We start from the raw sequence: 15,270 nt of genomic DNA on the forward strand, positions 1-15,270 counted from the left end.
TTTTACAGAGTTCACTCTGGTTGAGGTTCCTGCATCGTGTTCCAGTGCCCACTTTATCTGCTGGTGTTCATCATACAAGGAGATCCTAGGTTTGATTCTGTGAAGTTTGGTTTTAGGATTTTTAAGCAGTGTCCATTTGCCAGGAATCTCCAACACAGCAATAAGAAACACAGCACTGATTGTTATGGTGCAAATGTCACAACTCATTTAAGGGGATCATCAAGTAATGGCAACAGGGATTCAAATGGGGGCTTACTCTTTGATCCACCGGGAGTTTAAATGGCAATTATCATTCATTCTTGGATTCCCTCAGTCCTGATAGAAATTCAAGTCATCAGAAACTATCATTTCGCAAACAGACAGCTATTAAAAGCACGTTAATAATCTATAGAGGGCATAGCATATGCCTTTTAAAAAGATTTGCAGCTTGCTTCTCGTAGCGAAGACACAGGACTTCTCCAGTCTAATTACAAAGCAATCAAACAATTTAATTAATCTGGAAATCACGTTCTTAACAATAGCTGCCGCTAAAATGAGGCACCCTGTGTAGTGCCGTTAGGTAAAGTATGTTTTTCCTACACTGCTTATGTATTAGCCATGCTAGTTCCCCATGGGGATCATGGAGTTAATTACCTACCTAATGCCTGACCACTACTAAGGTTTACTTTACCAGGTCAGAAACAGCAGCAGCGATGCCAGCAGTCTATAAAGTATCCTAGCCCTCAAACATCCAAGAGCCAGCAAATCCCTGGGAGCAGCAGGATTTTAGTTATAAGCAAGTGCTGCACATATGGGCAGAGAATTAACTGGCACCAGTTTTCATTTGGGAGTCTCTCAGGTATTGCTTTGCAGATGGGTGGATGAATTCAGAGAGCAGTGCTATGAGGAGTGAAGGTCATGTATAGGACTCAGGTTTCACTCCTTCTTGCTCTCATCCTGGGAAAGCACTGTGCATATGCACAGCAGCCAAGTCCTCATTGCTGAGTTTGGAATGTATAGTATGTGCTTTATAATTTGGCCTGTTCTAAATTAGCAGTATTTTGATCACTGCATAACAAAATAGTATTGCTAAGTCTTCAGAGACTGAGTAGGAATTAATTTTTATTTCAAATAAGAACAAAGACTTCAAAGATTGACTTCTACCTGCCAAATCTGCTAGTCTTATAATTCCTCCCTAAGGAAAATGGAGGAATTTCTGTAATACGTAACACAGAAATCTATAGAATGCTCATTTACCCTTTTCTTCTGTTACCACCACCACTCCATTTCTCTCCCCAAATTTCCTATTAGGGGATCAGTCATTTTCCCAATCTACCCACATTGGAAACATCAGTCACTTTTTTAGCCTGTATCCTTTTTCACTTGTTTCTAATCCGCTAATGACTATGCTTGGTTTGCCCACCAGAATATCCTTTCTATTGGCCTTCCATGTGCTAGTCTAGGTCCCTCCTCCTCTGCTACTCCCTTGGCCACCCACACCAAGTACACTCAGGCCAGCTTAGAATCTCTGGCATCTCTCTCTTGCCTCCAAGTATTTCTTAAAGCCTCTAACTAATCAGTACCAATAAACAGCTCACTGGCTTTCCCAGTCCCAATTCCCTTCAGCCAGAGAAACTGTCTTGATTGCTTTGCCCTACTGTGTTTGAGTTGTTTCTGACTCCTTCCTGAAGTCGCCTTCTGTTTCTCCTCTTACCTAAAACCTACTAAACTGCCCTCAAATTGAGCTAGAGTCCCTTGTCCTTAAGGAATTATCAGTTTCTCTAGCCCACATCGTTCTCACTCATTTTCTCTAATATCCTCTGTCAGTTAAGAGCCTTAATGATAATTCATGTGTGTATGTATATGTGTGTGTTTGTGTGTGTATATATATGTGTGTGTGTATAAAGATAGGTATGTATATATATTTGCATTTTAATTTAGCTTTTTGGCCTGATATGAAACAGAAACATCTGTGATTAGTAAGCTAGAACCAACACCTCTATAGTCTTGAAGTTGAAGATGTGGGAATTTAAGTTAGATTTTACAGCAGTGTGGTAGATGAGAAGAAAATGAGGAAAATGTTCAAGCGATGGACCTAGAAACGCAGCCTAAGATGCGAGGACAAAATCTGAATATGCGAAATGGTTAATGGCAGCCTTGCTTTTTTTTTTTTTTTTTTTTTTTAAGAGCAGAGTTAAATTCACCTCTTTATCTATGTCTCTGCCTGTTCATCCTGAAGATGATGGGTCAGCATGGGAACCATTCACTAATATCCCGAAAAGTGAAAAGGGTTTTAAGTCAATTCCTTGTTTCTTCCTTCTTCAGATTAAAAAATATATATTAATAAGCTCTCTATTGTTCTAGTTGATCACATTAGAATCTCCAGATATAGTGTTTTCTTTACAAAGCACACAGGGCTAAGAATTTGGTGCCAGGTTTCATTAGCCTTATGATTTCATTTTAAGTGAATAGGTGTAGCAGGGATTGTTCTTAGAATGTCTTGGCTTCAGATAATCAGTTGTTGTGTTACACCTAATTATTTACTGGTAGTTTGCTCTATATGGTGTGTGAGCAAATTGAACACTTTTCCCAAATGAAAAACAAAATTTATGTGAATATTTCTGGCATTAGATTATTTCCTTTAGGAAACAAAATTTTTAGCCATCTTGAAATTTGAGATTTTTAAAGGAATATGAAGATAAATATACAAGCTAAATTAGGGGTGTCAGGAGAGGGGATGAAGGCTGTTGAGAGAAGTTGAAAGAACTTAATTTAGCTGTGTAGATAAATGGACAAAATGAATCCTGGATTACTGGATGGCAAAAGCAGAATTCATTTCTCCAGGGGCCCAAGGAATAACAGATGCAAAGCCATGATAAATTTCATTGCAGCAGGGGGAAAAATGCTTCATGATTCTCTATCCATAAAGAAATGGGCTTCTCAGCGCTTCCCAGTTAAATGGCTGTGATTGTGCTGTCTGTCATAAAGTTAATGGCATTTGTTGAAGACATCACTATAAAATTTGCAACCTTAAGTTAATTGAAGAATTTCAGTAGAGATATAGTCAGTCCAAACGTCCTCAAGGTAACACTAAATGTATCCTCCTTAATGTGTTAGTCTATTCTTTCTGCACACTGGTAATAAATTGTTTACCTTTACAGCCAGGTACTGACTTTGACGTAAAATCTCGTATTCCTTACACCCAATTACAGTAGTCACTTTCATTAAGAAAACAGTAATGTGGCAATTGACTTGCTGTTAGGGATTAAACGTAGCTTCCTGATTTATTTTTCCTTTTTCTTTTTTCTAGAAGGTATAGGATTGCTTTGCAGCCTTTCCTTGCCCACTTATTTAAACCAGCTACAGTTCCATGTGGTCCTCAGACAATTCTGCCAATCTAATTAAACGTGCAGAGGGAAGCAGGGTGGTCTGGAGCGTCCTGAACTTGCCCTCGCCAGCTGCTGGCCAAGCTTTCTCAATGATCAGCAGCAGGTTGAGTGGGCTAATGGAGAAAGTAACAAGCCCCAGAGGAGCTGCCCTCCTTCCAACGAGCAATCACTGCTCCACACCACCCCTGAAGGCCTGGGGAAGATGAGCTTTGCCAGCCTTTGTGTGGCTGTGGCTTTTTGAGGCTGCCTGGTCAGTCACAGTCCAGCTGCTTAGGAGCAGAGGGATTGTTGAGGAAAATATTGACAAGGGGTAATCCTGCTGAGCCACTTGGCAATGCTGAGCTAGATCTGGGTCATAGAGAAATAGGTCCAAACTGTTGTGGTCTTCCCAGTGTTTTACAACTAGTTCTGACACATCCACCTTTAAAATATGTGCTTCAGAATATGAGGATTCATCTTCAGGAACTCAGACTCATTCAGTCTACTGTAAACAAAAAGTACTAAGGCTGCCTGCTAAAATGGAAGACACCTCCAATTGAAGCATATGCTTACCCTTGCATCCTGCTCATTGAAATGTTCGCATCTGGAGGGTCACAACCAAGACTTGTATATATTCATTACTCTATCAGATTGAAATATTTGTATTGTTATATCCATGCAGGACTCCTGGTTGGTGATATAGCTGAATGTGTTTATTCATGTGTCTCGCACACTTAAGAAAGCTGTGCTGGAACTCATGCTCCCCCATCCCCATCTCCTCCCCCGGCCCACCCCACCATCCCTGGTCCAGGTAAAACTAAAGCATTATTGGAGGAAAGGACGTTCTACAGAAATGTAAATAAACTTATTTCTAAGGAGAGGATTCTTGAGGTGGAAATGATACAAAAACAAAATCGTGTAGTAAAATTTTCTCTTTTCTCTCTCTCTCTAGGAAATAGCCCTCAAGATAGTCCAAGAAATTTCTCCCCCAGTGCCTCAGCCCATTTTTCATTTGCACGGAGGTAAGGACTTTATGTGAGTGGAGGCATAAAGTCTTATAGAGAGAATCCCATTTTCCTCTCCCGCTCCCCACTTTTCCCCCTGCCCACTTCTCCCCTTCCCCGCATCTTCCCGTCCCCGCTTCTCCCCCTCCCCTGCTCCGTGCCCTGCGAGGTCCTGCTCATTATTCTGTAAGGCCTTCTCCAAAGCCCCACTGGCCAGAGGAGCTTAGGCTGCCACAAAGCTTTGTTTTAACACACCTGCTTTAGCAGTTTCAAGCCAGCAATTTAGTGATCCCAGTGAGAAAAAGCCATGCATGGGCTATAGGATGTTTTCTGCTTTCTCTTCCTATCATGTTTGCAATTGGGCACCAGACGTCAAAGCTAGATGTCTTATAACTGGACCACTGAGTCAAGAGGAAGTGTTTTCGTTGTTCAGAGGACAGCAGGCGCACAATGTCATGTCACACCATGTGCATTGTGGATTTTCTACTCTGACGTAGCCAAGTCAGAGGAGTGTGCACAGTCATGTCTTCCGTGTTCTGCATGTGGAATTCATCTGCTTCACCCTGTCAGATGCAGTCCTTCACCTTCCTGGGCTCCTTCATCCCTCTCACGTGCATCGCTTGTCCTCTTCTGCCCAGGAAAAACACCAAGACAACAAAATGGCACCTTCAGCCAAGTTTCTGAATATTCAGGAGAAACTCGGTTTATGATCTGAATGTCCTAGATATTTGCTCAGTTTTCCTCAGAGACCTAACTATATCCTGAAGTGGATTAAGGTAGCACTTAATAAAGACACATAGGTAGGTTAAAAAAAAAATACTTGTTCTTACACACATGACTAACCAGCAAAACTTGGAGCACCCTCACGACCGTTTGTCAGCGTGTCATGCATTTTACATTACTAAGTCTAAAAAAAATAGTTGCCGCATTTTCAGAATTCTGTGTAATTAAGATTTCATTATAAATCTGCTGTGAAAAGGTTTGTTCTTTCATAGTTAAGTTGTTTCCCATCATGTGTTAAATGCTTTTATATATCTCACCATGGGGACAATACAAGAGTGATAAAAACATCATCTCCAGGGAACTTATGGAGACCCATACGCTGTTTTTACCCCCAGCTCCAACTTCTCTTTTTTTAGCTTCTTAAGTACTGTAAGAAAATGTGCTGGTCCCACAAAGCCTGTTTGCCCCATGAATATTAATTCATAATAGTGCTACTATTCCAAGTGGAAAAAAATCCTATAAAAATTAATAAGTAAGTGTTTACTATAGTCTTTAAAACCTATGTCTATAAAGGGGAGAATGCATTTATTATAAGTAATAAGAAAAATGGAAATCTCATGGAGTGCATTTAAACATGACAGAAATCACAGTATCTTAATCCTGGCAGATTTATACAAATGAAGAGAATCTAATAAATAGGTGACTGAAGGACACGTGAATCTGGTTTCCATGCTATTAAAAAAATACATAAACCCCCCAGGCATGTTAATTTTTGACGAATAAACCATAAACCGTGACAGGAGATTATCACAGGGGACCTCTAGTTCATTTGCATGAATTTCCGAATGGAACTCCCTCCACACTCTTCAAAAAGTATTAATTTAGATTAAGACATGAGTGATCATCATTTTAAACTGTTATTCAAGTAAACAGAACCCTGTGTCATGAAAACTCAAATTGGTGTATTTTGATGTAACATCTGGGATATTTCTCTCCATTTTAGAGTTGAGTTTTCCTCAGGCAACGTGGAGATTCCACTCCTAGGTCTCTGTTACCTTCCATTTGGTGCACATTGCTGAGCCTTTAAGAAGTAATGTCATTTTGAGACTCCCACATTTTATTGTTTTGTAAAATTTAGTCCAATTGAGGAAATATTGCTCGTTTTTAAAAGTAGTCTTGGGTAAAGGGATAAAAGTCTGGCTTATTAATCTTTTCTGATCTTTCTTACCTTATGTGGTAATACTTCCCTAGTAGCCATCCCCTGTAACAAAATAGTCCAAGTATAGAGTACAAAGTATGATGACACAGACTTGCTTTCTATATTTTCAAATGCAGATTTGAGAGTGAAATAATCGAATTAATTTTTTACTACTAAGTAAAATAAAAGATGAAAGTGAGAACCATAGTATAGATGTTGTCTGGAGCAAGGAAACATTTTCACATTGCTAATTGTGGTATTAATTTACAATCCGCCTGATTGTGGACCTACTGAATCCTTTTTTCCCTGGTGGTAAAATGGAGGTAAAAATACTCTCCTGCCATTCCCAGAAGGTGTGGAAGTTTATGTATTGCAGATTGCTTTCACTTTTGTAGGAACCATAGAGCCTTCCAAGAAATGCTGTGGGTCTCTCCTAGTTGCCTAGTTATTATGCACTAGGTTGAATCTCCAAGTGTATTTCTACAAGCCAATTACTACTACAAACTTCCCTGCTGAGTTCAGGTCATCAGACAATTGTTGAGTACTGGGCTGGAAGTCAGGCCTACTAGAGATCATTGGCTCTTGTTATCAGTTTCCAGATGAGAGTGTTTTTCCTGCTCCGTTTCTGTTTTTATACATTTGAATCTGCTGAATCTGATCATTGTAACCTCTCAGTTACACCTTCAGAATTCTGGAGTAGATTTGAGTTAACTATATTGGCATAGTTCAACTTTTTCCAACATCAACTGGAATATTCGGTGTATCATTCCAGGTAACTATAACAATAAATCTGCTTCCTCTTCATACAGTTAGAATAGCCAGGTTGATATTGGAACTGTTTATTCTTTCTTTGTTGTGTACCATATTAATCTAAATTTTTGTGAGTGGTATTGAAATAAAGGTTGTTATTTTTTTGCTGATCTTTTTTGTGTCCCGTGTTCCCATCAGATGTTTTTCTCTTCTTACTTTTTCATGTAATGTAACACCAAGATTCCCACCCACAAGGGAAAAGACTCTTTTCAAAAAAGGCTTGTTGCATTGGCAAGAATGTAGTCTTGTCTTCCTATAACATTTCAATGGTAGCTACTGCAAAGCAAAGACAACATTGTTAGCAGGATCCAAATTGCACTTGTGTGATAGCTTTCTTGAAAAAAGGGCATGTTCTCTCAAGTACTGTATATAGCATGTATAGTAACTTCTGATGTGCAGTTGTCATGGTAATGAAAATGCAGTGGTCCTTTGTGCTCCATTTGAGTAAATAGACACAGACAACTTAGGGAACTTTATGAGTTGTAAATTATTTCTGGTCCGTGGCTGTACAGAGTACTGAGCACATTCATGTTTAAACATCTTTCTAGTTGTGTGTTTTCTGGAGCAAGCAAATGTAATTTATGCTTCAGAACTAATAAGAACATGTCTTCTCTTGGAATTGCTCATTCATCTGAAATATGTTCATTGATACCTGAGGGGAAGGAGAGTTAATGAATCACAAAAGAAAATCATAGTGGGGGGAAATTGTGTCCCTCACTCTTTCCAGAGACTAGTTTCTGATAATTGCTATTAAATGGACTAAATAATTCTTTTAAAATCATATCCTTTTCTTACTTTATCAAATTGGAGGTGCTTAAAATATATAGTGCAGGTATGGATTCTTAACTCTTTAATAAGTGTCCATTTAACAATCAAGTATCTTTATAAACATGTTATATAATTACTTTCTTCTTAAATCATTAACATTTTCAGTTGTTTAAAAGTATTTCAAAAGAACATATAACTTATCTCAATTTATTTTATCTGGTATATTTACATACATCTTATTTTGCTTCTTTTTTTTTTTTTAACATACTTGATTCAATTGTACTCCAATCATGGTACAGAAATGACAGGTAAATTTTACTAAAATCTTAACATTGTGGTAGTTCTGTGATTTGTCCACTTGACTTTTTCCATTTGTCTTTGTGGACCATTTGCATTTATTGGAGGTTATATCCATGGCAGCCTAGAATTTTATTTTCCCATGAATATAAATTTAGGCTAAAATGTCAGTTTTTTACATTAACATCTAACGGTGACATTTCTCAAATTCAAGCCTGATGCTGTTGAATTCCCTAACTTCAACTTATTGTGAATGTGTCTCTGGTAAATTTTGTCCATTCTTGTCACTTGGCAAGTTAACATAATTACAAACGTAATAACACAAATTACGAAATGTCCATATATGACACTGCAGTCTTATTGATCTAAGAATGCAATGTTGCTGTTTTTAAAGTGTGTGTTTCCTTTTTTGCCCCTTGGCAGATTTGCATAGAACATTCAAAATGTTCTGTGGCTTTTAAGGCACAATCTTATTCAAAATTGCATTTAAAGTAATAGCCTGGAATGCCAGAGATTTCAGAAAATTTGCTTTCTGGTGTCCCCTTCCCTTTGCAGCAGTATTGTTTCTACTGCTGCATTCACTCATCTGAGACCCTTGTAATGACCCTTATTCACAGCCAAACTCCAACTGAGAAACCACCCATTCTGTCATCACTTGAAGATAAAAACCACCCTCTTCATGGCTCCTCCCAGCTTTGCCTCTAAGACTGAGGCAAACAACTTAGTCTTTGCATTAAGTTCTATCACTGATGGAGAAGGTTTCTTTCTGCCCCGACTGTTAACCAGCCAGAGCTGGGCTGCATGCTCAGACTCGGCAGGAGGCTTTGCTGTAACAAGCCAGGTCATGTCCGAAGGCAGTAACTCTTAAGAGATTCTAAGCATAAGGTCAGTTACTTACTTAATGCTAAAGTTATTTGACACTTCAGGCCTGAGCCAGCCATGAGCCCAATGATCCCTTCTTCCCTAAGCATGATGAGTAGAACTGTTCCCTTGAAAATCATAAGCAGAAAGTGTTTCAGATGCAAAGAAAGTCCCCACAGGCTCTTGTGCCATGCTGGAAATCAGCCCCTTCCAAAGATCATTTGCTCTGGTTATCAGTTTCCAGATGAGAGTGTTTTCCTCCTCCCTTTCTGTTCTTATTCATTTGAATCTGCTGAGTCTGACCATTGTAATTATCCCTGGTATTCATTTTGTCAGAGTATATTAGTGAGACGTCAATAATATGGATCAACCCATTCACTTTCTACTTGTTTGGTTGTATTGATTCAGTTTAAATAAAAGTCAACCTACTGTATAATGTTTGTTTACCCTTACCCTTGCTGAGCATTTCCACATCCTCACAGACTATGTTTGTGTCATTTGTTTGACTAAAAATACTTAGTTTCCCTGGAGTTCCCATGTGACAGTATGCCAACGTTGGCCTAAGCTAAACTCATTTTCTCAATAGGACTGATGGACGCCGCTGGTCGTTGGCTTCTCTCCCTTCCTCTGGCTATGGGACAAACACACCCAGCTCTACGGTCTCTGTAAGTGCCTGACTTTTTTTTTTTTTTCTCTTCCTCACAACAACAGAGCTATTACACAGGCAGTGTTTTCTCTGGGTGTTTCCTGGTAGGGAGGAGAAGATAAATTCTGCATGTCTGCCACTCTGAGTAAGCGACACATCAAATGATGGCCTGACAGACATAAAAAGGACATACTTTCACTGCAAGCTTTTAAACTGTAGTGCATAAATTGAGTAAGTTCCAGGATCACACGTTTGGAGGAGACTGGAAGCTTTCATTTTAATAACATTTGGTGTAGTTTGGGGGGAAAAAACACAATCTAGTTTTATTGCTTTGGTTCCATGCCAGTGACATTAGTGCTAAAAATGCCATTGAACTTTCACAGACTGGGTCTTTCTTCCTGTGTGGCTTAGATAGAGGTTTGTTTCGTTTTGTTTTTTTCTCTCTTTCAAAGAAAGAAAAGGCAAGTCTTAATTTATGCCTTCTAGGTAAGAACTTTGTTTTAAGAAGAAATTAAAACAACTTGGAAGAAGGTTAAGATAAATAGAGATATGGTGGAATTATGAAAATAGGATAGAGGAAAATGGATACTCTTGCCCCAAACTTAACATTTCAGCAAGAGACCTAGCCATTACTGGAAACTGTAGGTTAGATCTATGTTTTTTTAGTTTACATTAGTAATCATGTGGGATAACTGTATCTGCAGGGCTGTAGAAACAAGATGGTCATTTAGAAAGGCCTAGTAGGTTGCAGGTGTTCAATATATGGAGTGATCTAGCTCTATTTGTACCAGCGAGGAATGTGGACCTAGAGCCTCATTTTGTCAAAATCTCTGGTTTATTGTTTAGGGATATCCATCTACTGTATTTTTTAGAGCCCCCAGCACTCCATTAAGCACATAGATTTAGCCACTTAATAACACTTGAATGACAAGAAACTACAGTTAAATAGATAAATTCTAACTGATATCACCTCTGCCTTATACTGATGTATTTCCAGAATTCCAAGTATAATAATATAGCGTAGATTTTCTGGTGTCCCTTTAAAACCAAATTGTTAAAAACTGTTGCATTAGTTGCATTATTTTTACCATCTCTTTTTGATATTTCATTGAGCAAAGGTAATTTATTTTTCTATCCATTATTCCACTTTGTTGTGATATATGAGTCTATTGTCCATTAGATCATATTTTTAGAAACATGCTAACAACCTTGAGTGATTTCAGAGGCACATCAGCATCAGTAAAGGATGCTTAAAAATCCTGAATAGCATGAATGAATAAAATTGTCAGTAAATAATAGTGAAGTCATCCTTGATTCTTATGGCAGTCACTATCAGTGGTTATTGGCCAGTATTTTAGACGTGTCTTTTAACTCCAATTTTTTTTTTTTTTTTATTTCATCTCTATCACCTTGCATTGCCTTCAGTCAAGTTTTATTATAACTTGGACATAGAAATCTCTCTTTTGCAAGAAAAATAGGGGAGAGTTCAAGATTTGTATTCTTTCCATCTTTAGTAAGTCATTCATTTTTAAAAGTGAATCCATAATAAAAGGTGAGCTACATAAAATCGGACCCTGTTTGGTAGAAATAATTTTTAAAATAATTTTGTTTTATCAATACTTGTTATATGCCAGGCCCTGGTCTAAATTCTTAAAATGCATTGGCTCATTTAATCTTAGCAACATCCCCTATCAGGCAATTGCTATTGTTTTTTTCATTGTATGGGCCAGAAATCTGAGGCACAGAGAGACTGTTTAACTGAGTGACTGTTTACTGTTCCAATGTTTTCTCAATAAGAATATGGTGAGCAGTTTTAGAACCCAGTCTCTTGGCTCTTTTAAAGGAATTTACATGGCATTTCTTCAGATAAACCTTGTAATTAATAAAGCTGACCTGGTCATCAGTCAAAATGGAATCGTTGCTATCTCTAAATTCTGTATGTGCCTACGGAAGACACCCCCAAGACCGTTTTTAGTCTACACACATACTTTGTGTTTCTAACAGCTCTTCTCTGAAGTGTTTATTTTATTGAAGACATTAGTATCATATAATTATTGGGCTCAATATTCCTATTTTTTCCTCCCAAATGAAATTTGAGCTTCCAGAATTATTCCTTTTGCCAACAGACAGAAGGGACTATTTAGATTATGAACTGCAGGTGCTGTAGTGTGAAAGTTCAATTATTTTTTCTCTTTATTGGTTATTGATAAAAGTGATGAGTGAAAACTAGAAAAGCTACTTCTCTATTTTTCTCAGTTTCTTTGTGGTCCTACTCTTTAAATATTAGGGCAGAAAGTGTGTAAAACATCTTAGTAGTTGCAGGTTTTTCTTTTCTAAAGCTAATCTGAATCACTCTTAGATTCTCATTTCCCTGGGTTAACTGTTAGTCATTTAGCCAATCAGAAATGTACTTTAACTATTTAAAAAATCAGATGTAGAATATATACAAATAAAATTTCAAGCACTTTGAAAATATAGTTTAAACTTTACAGATAATTTCAGCTGTTGTCTGAATGCCAGACTGAAATGTAAACATTATAATATCTGTATCCTTTGGTTATTATGGAAACTGCAAAATTGCTAAATGTTAAAAATGCTATATTCTGAAATTGGAAAGATTTAGCCAGATGAAGTAAATCAGTCCTCCCAGAGAATATTCAGTGTTGCAATTTCTTCTAACATCACAGTTTGCAGTTAAAATTAATTTGTGGAGCTTTTCCAATATGATATTCAGATAATTCTTAATTTTGAAATAAGTACTATAGAATTGTAGCAGTCAGAAGACATTCTCCCGTATGTTTCTTACCAGATAAATTATTTTCTGCTGAGTGAAAGTACAGAAATAAGAATATAAGTACTAGTAAAAATATGAGGTATGTCTATAAAATGATATGATTTAATAAAAAGTAGAAACTTGTATGTGCATATGAATACTATCCTTTGCAAAATGGTTACCTGCAGAGACTAAATGCTTATTGAATGATATCATGACTCAGAACATGGTTTTGGAACTCTAATTGCCTTAAGAACTAGCAGCATAATTTTTTTTGTACATCTTCATTCTTTGGACCCTTCTCTGAAGTCAATAGATACTGTTCCTGTGCAAGTGCAGTTGCATAATATCTTGAGCCTGGTGTGTTTTCGAATTTTCACTTTGAGAAAGGTAACATCCCTGTTCTGTACATAAGAGACCAGCAACAGTGGGGCCAGCCACTCATAATCAAATATATTAATATTTCTGCAGCAGCTTGAATCAACATTCACACTAAGTAGATTAATTAAATATTTTAAACAGCTTCACATCAGTTCAGTTGGTGCTTTGCCACCAAAAGAGATTACTGTAAACTTAGGAACAAACTTCTGAGTTTGTGGGTTTTGAAATCTTGGATACAGGATTGTGGACATTGATTTACCTTTGAGAAATATCTATAGATTCTTAATTCTCTTTTTCTATTTGCTAATTTCCTTATCTTTCCTCTGATCACCACTGCTTATCTCCTGCTTGCGTTGATTTTATTTTTTTTTCTTGATTTCTTGACTGGATTTAGTTCATGTGTTTTATTTCTTTTTTCTTAGTGAAAAGTGTTTAAGGCCATGACTGTACTTACTGAATAGAGCTTTGATTTATCTCATAAGTCTTTCTAGTAGTGTTCTCATTTTTTTATTGCTTGTAAAATAATCTCATTACATTATAAAAATTCCTCTTTGTCTCAATATGTACTAAGATGTTTTATAATTTCAAGTTATAGGAATAATTTTTAGGCTTTAGGCGTTAATTTCTAGTTTTGCTACATTACAGTGTTTTAGTATTTATGAAGGGTACTCTTAATATAATGATTTTTTTAAAAATCCTTCAAGAACTGACATTTTAAAATAAGTAATATCTTTCAAAATGTGCTTATTTTAACCGTGTTTCCATTTACTAAAAAATTTCTCAGTCTCTTTTATTAGAATTACTTAGGAGTTTACCTCCAACTAAAAATGAAAACAATAGTTTCTTTGCTTTTTAGTTAAATGTTTCAGATTGATTAAAAGCAGGATTATTTAACTGTTCACCTTTCCTGTCTTTCCTTGTTCCAAATGTTGAATGATGATTTCTAAAAAGCAAATCTACAGGCATGTAACAAAAAACTCAACACGACTTGAAAGTTTTTTTTTTATTTTAAGTTATAGTCTCAACCCTTCACTTTCTCTGAGAAAAAAGAATAAAGAAAATTCAATTCCAGATTTTAAAACAGTGGCTTTATTGAGAAAAGTATCTTCTTTAATCCTTCCCCTATTTTACTCATGGCACGCTCTGATGCATTATAAAGAGAGGTTTCGTTGCCTTATTGACCATCTCATATCATATCATTTATTTTATGTTATTTACCTAAAAGTCAGTATTTGATTTTGAGCAGCAGTAAACTCGGGGGTGCCATGTTCAACTGAAAGCTAATCTGCGATACAGTGCTCCCTAATGTCACTCCAGTGGTTGCTTTCTTGCTTTGGCTTTGACTGGTTCCGATCCATTTTCACAGCCTGGATTTTCTCCAGAGAGAAAACTACCTTTTGGGAAATTATAAACAAATGAGGCAAAATATGGAAAGCATTTTGAACTCTGAGAGAGAACATCAAGTTATACATTTAGGCAGTAGTTCTTACAACTTTAACCTGAAAAAGAAACAATAAAAATGGTAGTATTACCCAAGTTTAACTCATCGATCTCTCCTATTCTTTTGAAGAGTTTCTTTCTGAGATAGTTATGTGACCTCACTTTGGTTTGTTTCAGTCATCCTGTTCCTCCCAGGAGAAGTTGCATCAGTTACCATACCAACCAACACCGGACGAGTTACACTTCTTGTCGAAACATTTCTGTACCACCGAAAGCATCGCCACTGAGAACAGATGCAGGAACACGCCGATGCGCCCCCGTTCCCGAAGTCTGAGGTATGTGGGCCTGGCTGAAAACCATTACTTAATTGGATTCTCTATTTTCAAACATTTTGAGTGAAGACTTTAGTCCTTTAGTTCATATGTGTGTGAACTGACTTGCAAACTATTACAAATATAGCGTAATGTTTCCATGTACACATAATATTGTTAATGACCACTGAAAGGCATCTTATAATTTTCCTTCTCAGTTCTCACAATTTGCTGATTGCAGCAGTAGTAGTAATCATGATGGTCTCAGGACTACCTATGAAAACGTCTAGCCACTGGAAATTTCAAGGCAGTGCAAAAGCAGTTAATGTTGTTATGTTAAGAGGTAACAGCTTGGTGGAAATAGAACGACAACAAGAATAGGAGGATTTTTTTAAATTCCAGATTTCATATTACAAAATATCTTTTTATTCTTTCTTCCTGTCATAAGTCTTACTTTTTCTAAGACTGTGAGCACATTTTTAGGAGTTTGTGTCACCTGAAGTTTGTGGATGCCAAATGTAGTCCACTTGACACTGAATAGGGCCAGTTTTACTGTGAGTTTGTTTCTTCAGGAAGCAGAATCTAAAACAGAGCTTCTTGTTCAGGATGTTTCTCCGGGAGTGCTTTTGAAATTAGCACCTGTGGGAGGGAAGGGGGAGGCAGGATTGGGCACAGGGAGAAGTCCAGCAGCTTTAGCCAACTCCACAGAGA

At 37.2% G+C, this 15,270-nt stretch overlaps 1 protein-coding gene across 15 annotated transcripts in view; it reads left to right on the top strand.

Moving 5' to 3' along the window:
• The window catches only part of MAST4 (microtubule associated serine/threonine kinase family member 4), a 576,418-nt gene that overhangs the window by 490,703 nt on the left and 70,445 nt on the right, over positions 1–15,270 (top strand). For 7 of the 15 annotated variants that reach the window (XM_009208547.3, XM_009208548.3, XM_009208549.3 and 4 more), the window contains 2 exons: positions 9,595–9,673; positions 14,426–14,583. In XM_009208547.3, the coding sequence (XP_009206811.2) occupies positions 14,558–14,583 (26 nt within the window). In that variant the 5' untranslated portion in view covers positions 9,595–9,673; positions 14,426–14,557. Of the gene's footprint in view, positions 1–4,299; positions 4,370–8,149; positions 8,159–9,594; positions 9,674–14,425; positions 14,584–15,270 lie in introns of all 15 variants that reach the window. The other 8 variants (XM_017959601.3, XM_017959602.3, XM_017959603.3 and 5 more) reach the window with 2 other exon arrangements.

This window comes from Papio anubis, chromosome 5, assembly GCF_008728515.1.
Source record: "Papio anubis isolate 15944 chromosome 5, Panubis1.0, whole genome shotgun sequence".
In the NCBI taxonomy this organism is placed as follows: domain Eukaryota; kingdom Metazoa; phylum Chordata; class Mammalia; order Primates; family Cercopithecidae; genus Papio; species Papio anubis.